The sequence below is a fragment of the Malurus melanocephalus genome, unplaced genomic scaffold (genome assembly GCF_030028575.1).
Source record: "Malurus melanocephalus ecotype Western Australia unplaced genomic scaffold, MMel_1.1 scaffold_958, whole genome shotgun sequence".
Classification (NCBI taxonomy): Eukaryota; Metazoa; Chordata; class Aves; order Passeriformes; family Maluridae; genus Malurus; species Malurus melanocephalus.
In genome coordinates, this window is record NW_026624190.1 from 64,867 (window position 1) to 83,330 (window position 18,464).

The window sequence follows — 18,464 nt, forward strand, 5'->3', positions numbered from 1 at the left end:
TGATGCTATCACATCAGGATCACCATTTGTCATCATTAACCATTTGTCAGCCGGACTCACACGACAGACACGGGGGAAAGGTGTCAGGTGTCAGGACTTTATTATTTCAAAGCAAAATCTTCTATAATTTTCTCCACATTACATGAATAACACGAGCTCTATTTCCTTCTCCTAACTGGTCACAATGTCTGCTTCTTGTTGTAAAATGTCAACACACAGTTCACATTCCAAAGCTCTGTTTCTCAAATTTGCTTATCTACAGTACCCGAGATCACAGCTGCAGAGGCTGCAGGCAGCCTCCTGCTGGCTTCCCACATGGACTCAGGGATGGATTCATGGATAAATTCATGGATGGATTCAGGGATGGATTCAGGGATGGATTCATGGATGGATTTGGGGATGGATTCATGGATGGATTTGGCGATGGATTCATGGACAGATTCATGGATAGATTCCTGAATAGATTCGTGGATGGATTCATGGATGGATTCAGGGATGGAATCATGGATAGATTCATGGATAGATTCTTGAATAGATTCATGGACGGATTCGTGGATGGATTCGGGGATGGATTCAGRGATGGATTTGGGGATGRATTCATGGAGAGATTCATGCATAGACTCGTGTATGGATTTGTGGATGGATTCAGGAATGGATTCATGGATAGATTCATAAATGGATTAAGGGATGGATTTGGGGATGGGTTCATGGGTTTTCCTTCATCAGGGTCACCATCTGCATGTACAGCCGCTGAGGGGCATTCAAGCCCCAGTGGTAGTCGAAGTGGTTCCACTCAGGGAAGTGTTCTTTGTGGACAAGTCGGGAAAAGCGAGGCACCAGACGATGGACCTCCTCAGGGGGACTCACCCAGTCTCTCCCCCCACTCCACAGGGCCACGGGCACCTTCATGTCTTCGATCTTGTAAAAGGGTGGGGTGGGCTGGGAAGGGGAGGAACATCCCTGTTATTTGTGGGCTCTGATGGATGGGGAGTGACCCCCATCCTGATTCCAGCCAGCCCCATCCCATTTACCTGGTTGTACTTCTCCTGGTTCCTCGGCCCATAGTCAAACTGCCTGAAGTGGCCCGTTTTAGCAGTCTGGAAGGCAGAGGCCAAGGCTTAATCCAGGAAATAGCCTGGACCAGCCCCCCTGGACAGCTTTTARGACACCTTGGTGCAGCAGTTTAAAAATCCCTTYTATCTCGTAGTTTTGATTCTACCTCCTTCCCTGTCTCCAGGGTGAAAGAAGCAGTATTTGCAAATACCATGTTCTCAGGTTAAAAGAAAGWAAAGTTAAAGYAGTTATAAAATCAGAGTCTCTACCTGTCCCCAGTGCAGAAGGTTTTTTACTGACGTRTAGTCTGGAAAATGAGATAGATACACATCCAGGCGGCTCTACAGGAAAAAGAAARCATTTWCTAAGTGAGTTGGGAACAGTGGAAATCTGTCTAGGCAAAAACCCTTAAACATTCTGTCTTAWAACTGCAATAGAAAACTTTTACACTCCTGATTCTTTAGTAGCTTTATTCTGCTCAGAGCCAGAAGTAGCTTYTAAAGTTAAGCCACTTAATCAACATTTTAGAATGGAAATACAACTGGTCCAATCATTTTTTGGTTATTTTGTCCTGCATACTTGWTGCATGCCAGCCAAAAATGAGGCAGGAGTTTCCTTTGCCTTAGAGACCACRAGTGATTGTCTCTTACYAAAGACTSRGTCAGGTTTAGCACCCCAACACCAYTGCAGGAAATGTCCAAATAACAACTGCCTTTTACACTTTGCTTTGGSGGKTTATGCTYATTTTTGTGYCTCATTAACTATCTCCATTTGTCTAGGAAAACCAGAGAGGGCTGTGACCTGGATGGAGAGTCTGGTGCACCCACCACATTCAAGTTCTCCCTGTCAAATCCTCCGGCAAGAAAGAGCTCTATGGCACACCGTTCCGCTGGCACGCGCCTGCTGCACTTCACAACCAGGGCATCTCTATCCTTCCTCTTCACCAGAACCAGCTCTCTGCTTCCATACTTTTCCTTAAAGAGTACGAGGAAAGGTTAGAAATGATGTTAGGAGCTCCAAAGCCCTCTGCAGGCGTGGGATCAGCACACAGTGACAATGCAGAGGGTCCAGAGTTGCTGAAATTCTTCCCTGGATTTCAGGATTAACAGTGCATAAACACCTCCTGTACCTTGAGAACACTTTCGGGTAGAAAGGCAGTCCGTAACACGGGGCCCCGGGCATAGCGGAGAGTGGACACCGGAGCCAGGGCAAAGAAGAGTTTGATTTTCTTGGCCAGGTGAGGCAAGCTGGAAAATGCTATGAAACCTGAAAAGCAGCACAGAGTCACAGCAAGAAGCCCAGGGACTGTGTGTGARGTGCAGGGTTTGAGGCAAACACGTTCCTGGATGCCAGCACAGCCTGGGATAGATGGGGAGGATGGGGAAAACCCACCCATGCAGCCTCCAGTTTGGGATGGACATTGAAGGGTCCTTCCCAAGGCATCCTGGTGTCCCACGCCCACCCACTGCCCTCTCCTCCCTCCTCCTCACTCACCCAGGGTGTTGCCCTGCGCATGCCCAACATAGAACAGCTTCTCCTGCTCAGTTTGCATCAGGATGAAGCCCACCATGGCCGGGAGGTCGTACATGGCCATCTCGTGGAAGCTGCGCAGCAAAGGAAGAACCTGGAGGAGATTCCCACCTCCCAGCCTCCCGTGGACACCAGGAGATGGGCACAGACAGCCCAGCAGCCCAACCCAGCCCCTGCTGGCCCTGTCACCTGAAATCCCAGAACTCCACAGAGTCAACAGACAGGTTTTGGTGCCGGCGGGACCAGCTGTTGCCCCGGTTGTTCCCGAGCCAGACGTCGTATCCGGCATCCGCCAGGATGAAGGCCAGGCTGTTGTCAGGGAAATTGTCCACCCAGTCACCACCATCCTGACAAAACCCATGCACTATCAGCACGGGGGTCCCGGATCCTGGAAGAGGACATTTCGGGTAGCTGACAGAAAAGGATGCCCTTCCCATATAGAAATAAAAAAACCCACATGCACCTTGATACTGTTTGCAACAGGCTGCACATTATTCATTCTCTTCTCCCTGTATTTCCCTGACTTTGCCAGTGCATTTATGTGTTTGGGGGGCTTTTGCCATCCCAGGCCGAGTCTGGACCTTGGACCAGGGATTTCCTGCAGGGAAGGAGCCCCTGGGGCTTGCTGTGTCAGATGCAGCAAAAGTTGGTGCTGAGCTCCTGAATCCCCAGGGGCAGCTCAAAGCAGCCAGGAAAAATCTCCTCATCCCCACTTCCCGCTGCCCAAACCATGCCTGAAGGCACAGACACTCGCACGGATTCCTGTTGGCCCTGGCAGGGGACAGGCTCACATCTGGTGCCCACCTGACTGCCTACGGTCCCTCCTGCCGCGGGGAATGCGGTTGACGGTCAGGAAGTACCCGTCCTCCGTCATCACCTCGTACAACTCGCTGGCATAGCCGTGGAAAGTGATCTTCTGGCTCTGCGGGGACAGCGGGGCAAGGGCAGAGGGTGACCCGGTGCCCTGTGCGTTCCTCGGCTCCACCCGCGCTGCCCGCTGTCGCCTCCGCCCGAAGGGATCCCAGGCAGAGCGGGGACAGACCGAGCTGGAGCTGGGGGCACAGGGGAGCGACAGCCGGGCAAATGCGGGAGATTTTGGGGCGCCGAGCCCCCCGATGAGGCCAGGCGAAGGAAGATGTCAGGGACAGGCTGAGCCCAGCTGGTCCCTCGGGAAGAAGGGCGGGCACAGCCGCGGGGCAGCGCGGTGCCCTCCCGGCACTTACGATGTTCATGAACGTCTCGGGGTTGCGGAAAGCTTCAACCCCGGCTCCGCCTCCTCGCAGCCCCGGGGCCAGGCACAGCGCTCCCAGCAGCAGCCACATCCCGGCCGCCCGCGGCACCTGCGGGATAACGGGGCGGGCTGAGAGGGGCTGCGGSTGCTCCGGGGGCACARGGAACCCTGTCCGACCCCAGCAYGGTGACAGCACGGCCACAGCCTGACGCTGCAGCGGGCAGCGGGTCTGGAACCCACCCCAAGCCTCCCTTGCTGACCATTCCCGTTTAGCCCAGTTCTCACTGCAGCGTGGGACAAGAGGCCTCCCACCTTCCCCTGCCTGGGAAAAGCACCGGGGCGCTTCCAGGAGAATCCTTAGGCTTTCAGGGAAAAGCGTTTCAGGGAGAGAATCCTCCCCCAAACAGGAGGGGCCGTGCCAGAGCTCCATCGTGCAGGAGCTTCCCTGCCCCATCCCTGCTCTGGATGGAGCGACGCGCTCCTGGACTGCCCTGCTGCCCAGAGCGCCCAGCCCAGGGCATTCCGGGCTCCAGGACAGCTCCAGCCAAGTCCATTTCCTTGATGATCCTGCTGCAGGAGCCAAAGATGCCTCTCTGCCTCGCCGAATGCATTTTCTCAGTAGCCTCATGGCACAGAAAGCTTCCCTGGGCTGCTGAGGGCAAAGGCAGCACCCACACACTGCAGGGCACCGTGTGGGCTGCAGGAAATTCCTCTCACACAGGGAAACAGCACCAAACCAAACCTTGTTCCCGTTCAAACCCTCCACCAGCCCCTCAGGGCCTCCACCTGCCCGTGCAGGTGAGATGGGATGCGCTGGGACAAAGCTGCTGTGATGGCTGAGGGAGGACAGGTCACAGTGCTCCGTGATCCCACAGACAAACCACAGCCCTGAACCTGAGCTCCATGGTCCTGCCCAGCTGCCCAGCCCCACGGCTGCAGGCTGGGCTGCACATCATCCCTTTCAGATGATTTTAGTGCCMCAGCCCCTCACCCTGAGCASKGAAGGAAGGTGGGAAGGACGGTGGGAGGGCAGGAGCTGCAGCAGCCGCCTCCTCACCCAGCTCAGTGCACACAGAGGGACATTGCAGGCCATGCCTGAGGGCATCACAGACTGAGCACACGGCTGAAATAACCCCTGTGGATTACAGGGGATGGGCAAGCCAGGCCTGCTCGGGGATCAGGAGATGCCAGATGGAACAAGGTGATCCTCAGCACTGTTTTCTTGTTGCCAAACCCACAGGAGTTTCACACCAGTTGCGTCCTCTTGTTGATCTTGTCACTTAGGAAAGAGCTTCTGTCCCTTGGGTCACATTCCCCGYCCAGAGAGGCATCARATCCCTGCCAAATCCTGTCCCGTGGTCCTTCTCCCTCAGATCTGCCCCCAGCCCTGCCCTTCACCYGTGCACMAGGACCTTCCATGCTCCATGRCCAGCACAGCCCACTCACRGACCTGTGGTTTCTGGGGCTCCTGCACATTTTGGGAGGAGTTTGCTCCTCTCCCTGCTCTTGAGCCGTGGCACTCAGGTTTCCCACACGCTGAATGTCACCTCCATGCTGAGGGCTCTSCTGCCCACCCCRGTGTCACCCRGACACYATGGTGGCACACCGTGACTGGTGACAAGCTGTGCCACGGAGCCAGCAGATGTCACAGGGAGCACTGGCAGACCAGCAGGGACAGAAGCAGGTCCTGCTGGTGTCCCAAGAGRTGGAAGCCTYTGTGRCAGAGAGGGAARKATCAGCCACTGAGCATTCCTGTGGCTTTCAGTGAGCGCTGATAGACCTGGGCTGGGGTGTGAAAATGGGGTAGGAACACAGAAAAACAGCCAAAACCACAGTCCCCACCTCCTGCAGCCAGCCTTGGGCTCACACAAGTCACCAGAGCTGTGTCCACCCCCAGGTGACCAGCACAGTGCAGAGCATTCCCTGCAGCAGTGTCCAGCTCAGTGCCCAACAGGGGCCCTGCCCAGAGTCCGGCCGGGCATGGCCACCCCCTCCAGCCCAGACTGACCATTCCCTGCTGGCCACACTGCCCACCACCCAACCCTAAACCAGGGGCMCTGCTGCTCGGCTGAGAGTCCCTGGGCACAGGCAGCCAGCGTGGAGGAGCTCCCAGCTCCTGCTCAAAGCTGCAGCTCCTCAGGAACCAGCCAAGCCCCTGCACCCCATCCCATTCCCAGACCCACAATTGGGGTACATCCAGGACAATGTCCAGCCCACGAGTTCTCCACRCATGGAATGCACAGCTGTCCCCTGGGCAGGGATGACAATCAGCCCTCCACAATGACAATCAGTCCATTTGGGCCCCTTTAACCCCATTTTCCAGCCCCATCACCTCTCCTCCTGCCAGGAGAGCACAGAGGTGGGAAGGGATCTCTGGGATCTCCATCCCAGCCTCCCRCTCACCCTCCTTTGGGGTGGTYTCACTGCYGAGCAGAACATTTCCTCTGTCGGTGCCAAACGCCTCTGGCCTGCTTGGAACACACGTTTGTTATGGGTTTCACCAGCAGAATTAYTGTCTGGGCTTTTCCCTGGGTTTCARTGCCRGCATGAAGGAGCGAGATGGGCACTTTGCAMGAGTTGTGTGTAATTACAGGACCTTTGGGTGCTGCACACCCTGCCAGGGTCCCGGAGAAGGAGGCTGCTCCGGTCACAGCCACAGCCAGGTGGAAATGCCAGGTTAGAGATTCTCTGCCCTSACTGACCCTTCAGGCAGCACCAGGCATGGACCTGACAAGGCAAAGTTGGGCATTCCTTYGAGAGRAGAGRGCAAAAACCGTRCTGASAGGTGCCASGGAACAAAGCAGGCTCAATCCTCAGCCTCTCTCRGCAGAAAGGACGAGACTCTTCTCCCTCAGCTGCCCCACCAGCACAGGCTGGGCATCCAGCACTGATCCAGTGACCCCGGAGGTTTCCTGCTCCTTCCCTGCACCCCAGAGCCCGGGGGCTGCGGGGATGAGCCCCGAGCCTGTCCCTGCCGAGCCCCGCAGGCTGCCATCCCATTGCAGTGTCCCCCTCTGCCACCGGAGCAGGAGGCTCCTGAGATGCCCGGAGCTCTGCAGAGGGATCTGCACCCCCTTCTCATGGTGCCAGAGCGCCCCAGGGCAGCACAGCCCCAGCTCCCAGCAGGGCTCMCAGCGGCTCTGCCCGCGCTCCATCGCAGCCTCTGCCTCCAGCCTCACCTCCATCTCCCTCAGGGCTTCGCAGGAAGCTGAGGAGCCTTTCCTGGTCCTTCAGAGCTCCTTCTCTCCCGAAATTGCCGCTSCACTCCGTGCCTCTCCGGACTGGCYGCGATCCCACGGCTCTCCCCACCCTTCCCCCCTTATTTCTGCGGCCCCTGCCCCACGTCCTCAGCCCCTCCTCCTGGACAGGCTGGGCCACTTTGGGGCACGATGACTCCACACCCGCCCTGCGGCTCCTCTCAGGACAGAGCTGATGAGTGTCACATGCAAGGCCTGGCAGGGGATTATCCCCTCTGCTTGGACTTGGGGAGGCTGTATCTGGGTGYAGCATCCAATTTTGGATTCCAGGGACTACTGGGACGCCCCCACATCGGAGTGAGCCCAGAGGTGGTGGGTGGGGGCTGAAGCATGTGGGGAGAGCTGGTGAACCTTGCTTCTCTGGTGACAAAGGAGGAGAGCGAGCCAGAGACAGCGGTGACCTGGGGTTTTGGGGGCGGGTGGGATCTTTTTCATTAACAGACTTTACACTCCACTAGTGACAAAGCAGAAAAACCTGAGCTCAAGTTTCTGGCTAGATTAATCCCAGCAGCACACAAAAAGGAGCATCCTGCCCGTTCTGCGACAGAAGGAACGCCAGAAACCTTCACAATCGGCTGAAAAGTACAGAAGGGTTATGGAGGGGCTGAGCACACTTCTTCTGCAAGAAGAAGAAAACCACAGCCAGGCCATCATGGTGACGGGGATCTGCAGGGCTCAGTGGTCCAACCTCAGCCTCCACCAGGGACAGCCTCACAGCTCAGCTCCCTGAGATAACAGCAGGGCTCATGGGTGCAGCCAGAGCAGCCTCTGACCCCGGCAAGGCAGCACAAACACAACCCCTGGTGCTGCTACCCTCTCCTCCCGGCCAGGCTGCCCTTTCCCATCCTCCCAGCAGAGAGAGCTCCATCCCTGCSTGGCCGTGGCCAGGCCACAGAACCACCTCACACTCAGGGAGACATGGACACCCGTGGTTTGTTGGCTTTGAGGTTTTTTTTAATGTACCAAACCACTGCATTTTCCACGAGGGCTCGGGCAGGAGTTGGTTTCCCTCAGCAGCACTTTCACAGCATCCTCTGCCACCCAGGCTCTCCTGTTCCCTCTGGAGAGCACCTTCCACAGCCAAGGAGCGCTCCAGGACCTCRGTGCCCGCAGCAGCAAGATGAAATGCAAAGAATTGAGGAAGAAACACCCGAAAATTGAAATAACTGTTAAAACCAGTGGAATAATCTTGTCTCAGAACTCCTAATTTTTATTAGGAGCCTTTCTGATGTCCTGTCCCAAAAAGGAAGGCAGGCTCTATGGTTGCTGGGAGGAAAGGGGAGTGGTTTTTTCCCTTGTCTGWGCATATCTGATCCTGTTTTTCCACCTTCCCTCCTCTCCCTGCGGGGGAAAAATCGGATTCTGCTCTGYTCATTCGAGGGTGAGCCGACTGGTAGGGCTTGTGGCACTGCCTGCAGGCAGTCCTTGCTCCAGAACAGTCATTACATCTCCAGACAGAGGTGGGGCTGTTCAGGCTTTCCAAAGCGTGTTGGCAATTTGAGCGAGCGTGGCTGGAGCAGGCCWGGCGGGTGACAAAGGTGACAGCCGCAGCCCGTGTCACCCCTCACCGTCCCTGCAGKGACCTCCTCAGGCATCAAAGGCATGGCCACTGGGAAGAGGGGAGCCTGGCAAGATGTGAAGTCTCCATTCACAGCTTCCTCCCTCCCCGGGGACAGACTTATTTTTCATATTTTTATCGAGCACCGGCCCCTGAAGTCATAATGGGGACGGGGCATTGTCGGGCTCATTCCATGCTGCAGGGAGAGCCCAAAGGAGCTGGGTGGGGTTTGCTGGGGTGGGCTGGGCTGGTCCCACGCACCCCACAGCACCCTGAGCACTGGCCCTTGCACCAGCATTGACCCTTGCACCAGCACTGGTCCTCGCACCAACACCGTCCCTTGCACCAACACTGGCCCTTGCACCAGCATTGTCCCTTGCACCAACACCGGCCCTTGCACCAGCATTGTCCCTTGCACCAACACCGGCCCTTGCACCAGCATTGTCCCTTGCACCATCATTGTCCCTTGCACCATCATTGTCCCTTGCACCAACACCCGTCGCAGGGCAGGTGCAGAGTCCAGAGGCTGCACATCCTCCAGCTCACAGAGCGATGCCGAACGACTCCTCCATCAGGTGGAAATAAGCGATTTGTGACAGCTCCCAGCTCTCGCAGTGCCACCAGAACATTCCCAAGGTGGGAAGGGTGTCTCCCGCAGGAGCAGACTCCAGCCTCAGGTGAATTACACATCCACAGGAGGAGGGATTAGAGGGAGTGGCGGCCGTGACGCTCCCGAATCCGCGGAGCAGAGGGAATAACAGCCCGATGAGAGCGCTCTGGGCAGGCAGCAGGGACCGTCTGCTCGGGGGACACCGGGGACAAAGGCTCCCGCACCGCTTCTGCTGCAGCCCCCGCACCACGCCGGGTAATTCCCCCTCCCGGGTACAGCGGGACAGAGCTGTGGGGGCTTGGAGAGCCCCGGGGTGGGACAGCAGGGCTTCCCCGTCAGCCCTGGCTCCAGAGGAATGGCTCTGCTCAGGGAGGGGCCGTGGGAGTGTTTGCAGAGGGGTCAGGACCGCGCTGCTGGTGGAAGAGGTGTCACCCTGCGGCCACCAGGGGTTCTCTGGGTCTGCTGAACCAAAGGACGTGCCCCCTTTGTGGGAAATTTGTGGGAATTGTATATTTTTCCAAGCTGGTTGTTGAGAGGAAAGAGCAATCCCAGGCAAAGCTCTTCCCTGGAATGTGCATGCCGTTCTCCTGACGCTGCACCAGAAAAACGCGTTATGTCTCTCCTTGACTTTGCTGAAGGCTCGGTCCTAAAATAACGAATCCAGAGCCTCGTGGGGCCGGGCGAGAGGCGGTGCAAGGAGGGGTYTTATCCCCAGATCGCACCCCGGGGGTCTCAGGGTGACGATGGGGACCCTGCCCCGGGAGATGGGGTCCCTGAACACCGGGAGGGCGCACACGGGCCGGGCTGTGCCCAGGTGCGCTGATCTCCTCTGGGATCCGCTCCGGGAACAGCAGAGGGAGCAGSTGGCTTTTCTCCCCGGCTCTCAAGCCACCTCCTGCGGCACGGGGAGCCGGATCCTCCCGCCGGAGGGACGAGGGCAGCCGGGAGGTGACAGAAACCCGCTCCCAGTTCTCCTCTCTTTGGCCAGGGAAGCCTGGCAATGGCAGTCAGTGGGGATTTGGCAGCTCCCTGCTGAATTGCTTCACACAATCCAACTGCTCTGAGCAGCTGAGGCAGCGTTTCTGCTGCCAATTTGTTGTCCCCAGCAAATTTACCCGTTCCTGTAGAGCAGGGGTCTGCCCGTGGCAGAACGAGATGATCTTTAAGGTTCCTTTCCCCCGAAGCATTCTGTGATTCTGTGTTTCTATGGAATAAAATGGCTGTGAGATGTTTTGTGGTAGGAACAAGGCARAGCAGACACTTCAAAACCCTTCCCAGGAGGAACAGGGGTCTCCTGGATGGTATTTCATTCGAGTTTGAGAAAACAAGCCAGGAGTGTCTGGGGTCTCTCTCAGCCGTAAGGAGAACCCAGACAAACCACATGTATTGATTTCATCTTTAGAATGTGACCCTGCAACTTAAAATTGATATTAAACTAATGATTTACTCCTCATTAGCTCTGCTATCAGAGGAACAAAGCAATCTGTTCTTCCAGCTACCCTGAGACATCTTAAATGAATAATCCATAATCACCCCCCTAGAAAACCAGGTTTGGCTGGGCACACAGCTGTGTAGGCTTCTGAATGCGAGGGCCTGATGGAGAACATGGAATTAAAATGTGGTGGAATTTGKACTCTGRCTTTCTTCAAGGTTAACAAAACAAMTAATTTTCAGAACCACTTRGAGAATTTCGAGTTTAAAATGATTTCACTTGCTGAGGGRTCAGCTTAAAACACTGATGGAAGTGCAGGGCACGTCAAGAGATCTCCCCAGCGTCTGTGTCTGTGCCACTGAAGTCTCTCATGCTCTTCATGACGATATTTTGCAGAGCACCATGACGTGGCTGTTCCTCACCGTTGCTTGTTTAATRTGCATCGCTGAAAGGTCGGGAGCAAACCCCGAGGTGTCCATGGATGTTGTAAGTCACTCCTTCTCCTTCTTGTGCAAGGTACCCATGCTGTCATGATCTGTGCAAGACCCACGGGCTCTGSGTGTCTTCACCGAGGGCTGACACCAGGATTTTATTGGAGATTTGTCTCCCTGCTCTTACACACACAAAGATTTATGGCAGATGTTTCTGGGAGCTCCATTCCAAGCCAGCAGGTTGGGTCAGGACAGCTGTCTTGGGCTCAGAGCTTGGCTGCCTGCGCTGCCCTGCTCTTGATTGCAACACAGAAAGTGACAGTTCTTCACCAGACCTGCCCAGGGACCTGCCCAAAATTCTCGCTGCAGTCGTGACATCACCGATGGCTTTGCCCAGCCAAGCCCTGCCACTGTTTGGGACAGAGATCTGCACTCTGGGGACCTGTCCCATGCTGTCCTTCCCTTCCCACAGGGAGAGATTGTCCGGCACCACGGGTACCCCTACGAGGAGCACGAGGTGGAGACAGATGATGGCTATTTCCTCACCCTGCAGAGGATTCCCCACCGCAGAGACAACCCCGAGAGCTTCAGCATTTCCCACCAAGCTGGGCCACAGGCATCCAGCATGTTCTGTCCCCGTAAGTGCCACGGGGAGCTCTGCGCTGGAATGCCCAGAGTGCCACCCTGAGAGCTTTGTTGGGCTGGATTGGGCCACCCTCACCATGGGCAGGGTCCTCCAGAAGGCAGATTTCCCCGTAGGAAAAATCAGGGAAACAGCCTTGGGAGCAGGAGAAATGCAGATGCCCACCTCRTTCTGGGAGGATCTGCTTAAAAGAGGAAGAATAATGGGGCAGAGAAATCCTGCCCCAGCTTTYACCTCAGCTCAAAACCAGACAGTGCAGCAGCAAAAACACATTTGCCAGGAAAGGAAACCAAGCCAGGTGTCCTGTCCAGTGCCATCTCACCATTTTGAATCCTCCTGTGCCAAATTCCACACCATCTCACCATTTTGAAGCCTTCCTGTGCCCAATCCAACACCATCTCACCACTTTGGATCCTTTCTGTGCCCAATCCAACACCATCTCACCACTTTGGATCCTTCCTGTGCCCAATCCAACACCATCTCACCACTTTGGATCCTTTCTGTGCCCAATCCAACACCATCTCACCACTTTGGATCCTTTCTGTGCCCAATCCAACACCATCTCACCACTTTGGATCCTTCCTGTGCCCAATCCAACACCATCTCACCACTTTGGATCCTTTCTGTGCCCAATCCAACACCATCTCACCACTTTGGATCCTTTCTGTGCCCAATCCAGCCCCATCTCACCACTTTGGATCCTTTCTGTGTCCGGCCCAATGCCACCTCACCACTTTGGGACCTTCCTGTTCTTCACTCAAACCCCTATTTCAAACCAATGGTGAGGTTCTTGCCCTGTTCTCACCAGYGTGTCCCTGCCCTGGGAAGCAGAACTGGCACATGAACATAGCAAATAAGTGTAAAAGAATTTCCAGTCTCTGCCCCRGGGTGACCCAGGAAAATCACCTCCCCAGAGGTGCTGAGGACAGAGGTGACAATGTCCCTGTGCTGCTGTCACTTCCTGTGGGTKGCTGCCAAAGCAGCATCTGCATGAGAATGACCAGTTTTGCCGGCAGTCAGAGGAAATGATTCCTCCTCTTCCTCCTCCAGCTCCAAAGGCCGTGGTYCTCCTGCAGCATGGCCTGGTGCTGGAGGGAAGCAACTGGGTCACCAATCTGCCCAACAGCAGCCTGGGCTTCATCCTGGCTGACGCCGGCTACGACGTCTGGATCGGCAACAGCCGGGGGAACAGCTGGTCACGGAAACACAAGGAGTTCGAGTTCTACCAGCAGGAATACTCAGCTTACAGGTATTTTCTGTSAAACTGGAGTGTGGGCAGGCCCCTGGTACCCTCAGTGCTGTCCACGATCTGGAGGAGGGGTGTCCACTCCCAAGTAGCCACGGCAAGGTCAGATTTTGTCCCGTGCCTGTCTCCACTGCAGCTTCCATGAGATGGCCATGTACGACCTTCCAGCGACCATCAACTACATCCTGCAGAAGACAGGGCAGGAGCAGCTCTACTACGTGGCCTATTCCCAAGGCACCACCACAGGTACTGAGAACAGAGCTGGCAGAGCCACACCAGCTGTGCCCCCTGGCCTGGGAGTGTTCCCAAAACCTCGCTCAGGGAGGGCGATGTCCAGGCACTTCCAAACAGCCTAAGGGGGAAGAGCACRGAATTGCTCTGAGAGAACAGTTTGGAGTGGCGGCAGCCCCAAACCCCAAACCCCAACCCCAAACTCATCCCATTGCAGCCAGAGCCCAACCCACCAGAGCAGCCTGGGAGGGTTCATCCCACGGACACACAGCACACACAACAGCTCCTTCCTTCTCAGGCTCTGCTTCCTTCTCCCTCGCTCAGGTTTCATCGCCTTCTCATCCCTGCCCGAGCTGGATCGCAAAATCAAGATGTTTTTTGCCTTGGCTCCTATCACTGTGAACTCACACATGAAGTCACCCCTGGTCAGGGTGTTTGACCTTCCCGAGGTGCTGATTAAGGTATGAGCTCACCACGGGTGAGGTGTGAGGGGGAGGAGGGGCTGGGCAGGTCACCTGAGACACTGCTTGTGCCTCACCTCCATCTCCCTGCCCCTGAGCCTGCAGGGCATGGAAATCCAGCCTTAATCACAGAACTAGTCCTGGATATTGGCTTTGGGTCCCTCCTCCCAGGAGAAACCTCTCCTAAGAAGGTCAGGGCTCTTCTGAAAAGCCAAAATGACAAAACACAGCAAAGCTGTCCTCAGCTTTCAGGGGTGAGCAAGGAGGTGGGGAGGCACTGATCCACCTCTCTGACTTCCACAGCTCATTTTGGGACACAGAGTGGTCTTTGACAAGGATGAGGTCTTGAAGCAAGTGATTTCCAGGATGTGTGTCTACCCCATCTTGAAAAGCCTGTGCACGTTTGTGTTGTACCTGCCCGGCGGGTTCACCAACAGCTTGAACGTGGTATGTACCCCGCAGCTCCCCTCTCCAGAGAGCTGGGTTCTCACTGCCCCTGCCCAGGCTGTCCATCTGCTGCCTTTCACATCTTTGAGCATTGGAAAAACCCGGGCTGGAGGCACCAGGGTGGGGGTTTCTCAGGGAAAACCTGAGAATTGCTTAATATTCCAAGGAGAAAACATTGGGAGCAGCACACAGAGCTACTGCCGTGAGCTGAGCTTTGTCTTTGCATCTTGAGCACGAAGTACGGAGCCTTACTCTGCCTTGGAGACCAGCCAGGCTCCAAACATGGCCCAGCATCCCACAGGAATTGCTCAGCTTGGCCCAGGGAGCTCAGGGATGAGTTTTATCCCTGACAGGATTCCTTTTTGGCAGAAATTAAACCTCTCTGATGGTTTCTTGCAGAGCCGCGTSGATGTCTACCTGGCCCGCTACCCTGACTCCACATCCCTGAAGAACATGCTGCACTGGCGCCAGGTAACAATTCCCATTCTMCTYTCCATGTTCAGGGGCTGGGAATAAYCCCCCAGTKCTCCCCTGCATAGCRGGGTGARRGAGAGAGAGGAAAGCTGCCCAAAACCCTGGTGTGGATGGAGTTGTTTATCCCAACAAAAGGTGTCTGAGATTCCCTGGAGCTGGTAGGAGGTAGAGGCAGAACAAAGATTGGTGATGAAGCAGGACAGGRGGTGCCAGAGTTGGTCAGTCAGACCATTAATGATGCAACTAATTACTGAAAAGATTCAACTCACCTCCTTCTGCTGGTGGCATTCACTGTGACAGACAAAAGCCCTGCCCAAAGGTCTGATCCGTACCTCCTTGGAGACTCTTGGTTYTACTCCAGGCTTTCCCCCATGGGTTTCTGTGCTGGTCTTCCTGGGGCTGAGCTCTTCTCCCAAAATCCAGTACCAGATGTAAAAAATCACTTCCACGAGCCTTGGTGGCAGGAGGGAGCAGTGCCACTCCCTGTCACCTCTTCTGTCCTTCTCCCCAGACCCCTCCAAAGCACAGATAATAAACAGAGCTCTCCTCCTTTTCCAGCTCTACCAGACAGGGGAATTCAAATATTATGATTATGGCAGTGACAATGTGCTTCACTACAACCAGGTAAGAGTGAGCCGTTCTCATTTTTTGCTTTTAAAAGAGAAAAATGAAAATATYGTATGAAAATATTGCAGCGGTTGAGACTGAATTTGGAGAATAGAGCAGAGCTAGCAGSAGGTGTCTCTGCCCATGGCAGGAGGGCTGGAAAGAGATGATCTTCGAGGTCCATTCCAGCCTGAACCATTCCATGATTCTGTGAGTTACAGGGTATTTATGGAATTTACTTGTTTTATGTTATTTATGGAGYTTATATGGGGAAGCAGGTTTGTAACTTTCCCATGAAAAAAGTCACTCAGCGATGACTTTTCCACGTTCTGGTGAAAAGCACAGGATCCCAGAGCACAGTGAAGCTTCCTGGTGACAGTTCCTCTGCCATYCCTTGGGATTAGGGACAAATTCCAAGCAGCAATCAGGATCCACTTTGAATTTTCACAATTCAAAAGTGACCTCCCTCTTGTCTTCCAGACCACCCCTCCCTTCTACGAGCTGGAGAAGATGCAAACCCCGCTGGCCGCCTGGTACGGGGGCAAGGAYTGGATCTCAGCCCCCGAGGACGTCAACATCACCCTGCCCCGCATCTCCAACGTGGCCTACAAGAAATACATCCCCGAATTTGTCCACTTTGATTTCCTCTGGGGCAAGCAGGTCTACGAGCAGGTGTACAAAGAAATGCTGGACCTGATGGAGAAGAGCGCCTAGAGCKGCAGAGGCAGCGGGAATTGTCGGCTGCTCAATGACTTCTGGGGCTTCTTTCATTTGGGGGTGGGRAAAAATGAAGAAAGAAAGAGGAGGGGAAAGCTCAATAAACAGCTCCACTTGGTTTGGATTGATATCACTGGGGCCAGTGAGGAAAACAAGCCAATCCAATGATTGGGAAAGCACTCTGGATTTAGGGTCAACAGGCTCAGGTCCTTGCAGAAGCTGAGCATGGCCCTCACACCCTGAGTGTCCCAGTGCCTCTCTCACACAGGCGTCCAGCCACAGCCAATTTCAGAGGAATTTGGCCCCTGTTGGATCCTTGCACTTGGGTTCCAGCTGCAAACAGCTGGGCAGCAGCTCTGTGCCCTCCAGTGTCACATGGAAGCAGCTCTGCCGGGATGAAACCCCGCCGTGGATGGATCCTGCTGGTGCAGCTTTATTCCCCTCTGGCAACGCTTCCAGGCCAAGAATCCCCAAATCCTGACCTTCACTGCCTTCATGCACAGCTGGAAGGAGCTGACAACTTCCTGCCAGGCAATCATGAAGAGTGGCCATAGTTTTTTTCCATGAGAACTACCTGTTTTACTAATTTAGGGAACATCCTTCTCAGATTCCTGCTGATTTGGGTAACCTTGCTTGTACAYAGAAGAGTTTACAGCAAGTTGTGCCAGGAAACACCACTTTCAGCAATTCTTTTGCACCACTTTCAGCAATTCTCAAGCACAAACCCAGCTGGAAGGGCCACCTTGTGCTGCAACTCAGGGAATGCTTTTGTGGSAGACAGAAGAAGAGCGTGGTGGAAGGCAGTAACGCGTCCAAATCTGTTTCCAGCTTCTGGATTAAATTATTGAAAACACCTTGATCAGGGGAGGAATTGTGAATTTGCCTGTTTGCATGATCATCTTCATAAAATATATCTGGGAGCAAGCAGGGCAAAGGATAAGGTCCGCTTTAAAATGTACAAATAATATTAATAATACAATAATATTAATAATRGTAATAATAAAATTGGAAAGGGTCCACTGGGCTCTGTGTGGTTGCACTGTTAAACCTCTGGAGAAATTGTTCCCTGTGAGGGTGGGCAGGCCCTGGCACAGGGTGCCCAGAGAAGCTGTGGCTGCCCCTGGATCCCTGGCAGTGCCCAAGGCCAGGCTGGACATTGGGGCTGGGAGCAGCCTGGGACAGTGGGAGGGGTGGAATTATGAGTGGTTATGGAATGAGTGGCTTCTAACCCAAACCATTTCGGGATTCCGTGGGTACAGCACAGTCTCAGCACGAGTTATCACCCCTAAAGCTGTTCATGCCCTCCCTTCACAGGGGGAGCTGACCGCAGAGGTGACCAGGACGGGCTCGGGGAATGTCGAGGCTACAGGTCGGATAGGATCTGCCGGCATTGCCGGTGATTAGCTCCTCACTTAGGACATTTGTAATGACATTCTCGGTGCGATTAGCTTCGGGGCTGTGCCCTGGAGCGGCACCTCGCAGGGTGTTGGTGCCTCGGATAGCGATGCAAATGCAGGGTGACCTTCTCACCTCGGCACATCAACACCCAAAGGTGCTCGTGAGACGTTTGCCCGGCAGGAAATCAGGACCACTGGATCTGTAAGGCTGGAAGAGACCCCTAAGGGCATTAAACCAAACAAAACTAGCCATTTATTTAAGTTTAGTTTAGAAGCCTCAGCTTGTAACTTCTGAAAAGTCATAGAAATTGTGGAGTTTATTCTTTCTGTCGAGGTTATGAAGTACCCGCCTCTTCTGCAATTATCTTGCAATTATCTTGCAATTATCTATCTTGCAATTATCTACTTGCAATTATTCAGTTTGGAATGCATTACCTTCATTCTCCCATGACAGAGCATTTTGGTGAAGCTCTGGCTAAATCAGGTTCTGGTACTCGCTTCCCATCTGCCCTTAAAGGATCAACAATGGATGAAGGGCTGTGTTGTGGAAGCAAATTGATTTATGCTTGTGAAATATTGTGAAATTCTGTCTCCTGGGATCGCCTTGATCGATACTTGGATTGAATTCCACGGCAAAGCCACACTGATTGTGGCAGGATTGGAGCCCTTGTGTGGCTCAGGTCTGTCAGGGAAAGCAAACATCTTCAGACAGGTCTGTGTGATTGCAGAGAATCACAGAATCACAGAATCACAAAAACAAAGAGGGTTTGGGTTGGAAGGGACTTCAAAGCCCATCCAGTGCCACCCCTGCCATGGCAGGGACACCTCCCACTGTCCCAGGCTGCTCCCAGCCCCAATGTCCAGCCTGGCCTTGGGCACTGCCAGGGATCCAGGGGCAGCCACAGCTTCTCTGGGCACCCTGTGCCAGGGCCTGCCCACCCTCCCAGGGAACAATTCCCAATTCCCAATATCCCATCTGGCCCTGCCCTCTGGCAGTGTGACCCCATTCCCTGTGTCCTGTCCCTCCATCCCTTGTCCCAGTCTCTCTCCATCTTTCCTGTCAGCCCCTTCAGGCCCTGCAAGGCCACAGTGAGGTCACCCCAGAGCTTCTCCTGTCCAGGCTGAACAATCCCAGCTCTC

The 18,464-nt window shown here is 54.6% G+C and overlaps 2 protein-coding genes across 2 annotated transcripts; one reads left to right on the forward strand and one right to left on the reverse strand.

Moving 5' to 3' along the window:
- Window positions 1–97: 97 nt before the first annotated feature.
- On the reverse strand, window positions 98–7,094 carry LOC130585752 (lipase member M-like). The gene is made up of 10 exons (XM_057386368.1): window positions 6,994–7,094; window positions 3,807–3,923; window positions 3,388–3,505; window positions 2,773–2,971; window positions 2,548–2,657; window positions 2,183–2,319; window positions 1,881–2,027; window positions 1,323–1,394; window positions 1,032–1,097; window positions 98–939 (listed from the first exon to the last, which is right to left on the reverse strand). Exons 1-10 carry the CDS (start codon window positions 6,997–6,999, stop codon window positions 706–708), a joined length of 1,206 nt encoding a protein of 401 aa, XP_057242351.1. The 5' UTR covers window positions 7,000–7,094; the 3' UTR covers window positions 98–705.
- Window positions 7,095–9,360: 2,266 nt separating this feature from the next.
- LOC130585756 (lysosomal acid lipase/cholesteryl ester hydrolase-like) lies at window positions 9,361–16,961 on the forward strand. The gene is made up of 10 exons (XM_057386374.1): window positions 9,361–9,494; window positions 11,068–11,157; window positions 11,575–11,740; window positions 12,796–12,994; window positions 13,128–13,237; window positions 13,547–13,683; window positions 13,987–14,130; window positions 14,530–14,601; window positions 15,163–15,228; window positions 15,691–16,961. The coding sequence occupies exons 2-10, from the start codon at window positions 11,074–11,076 to the stop codon at window positions 15,922–15,924; spliced, it is 1,212 nt and encodes a 403-aa protein (XP_057242357.1). The 5' UTR covers window positions 9,361–9,494; window positions 11,068–11,073; the 3' UTR covers window positions 15,925–16,961.
- The last annotated feature ends 1,503 nt before the right edge of the window (window positions 16,962–18,464 follow it).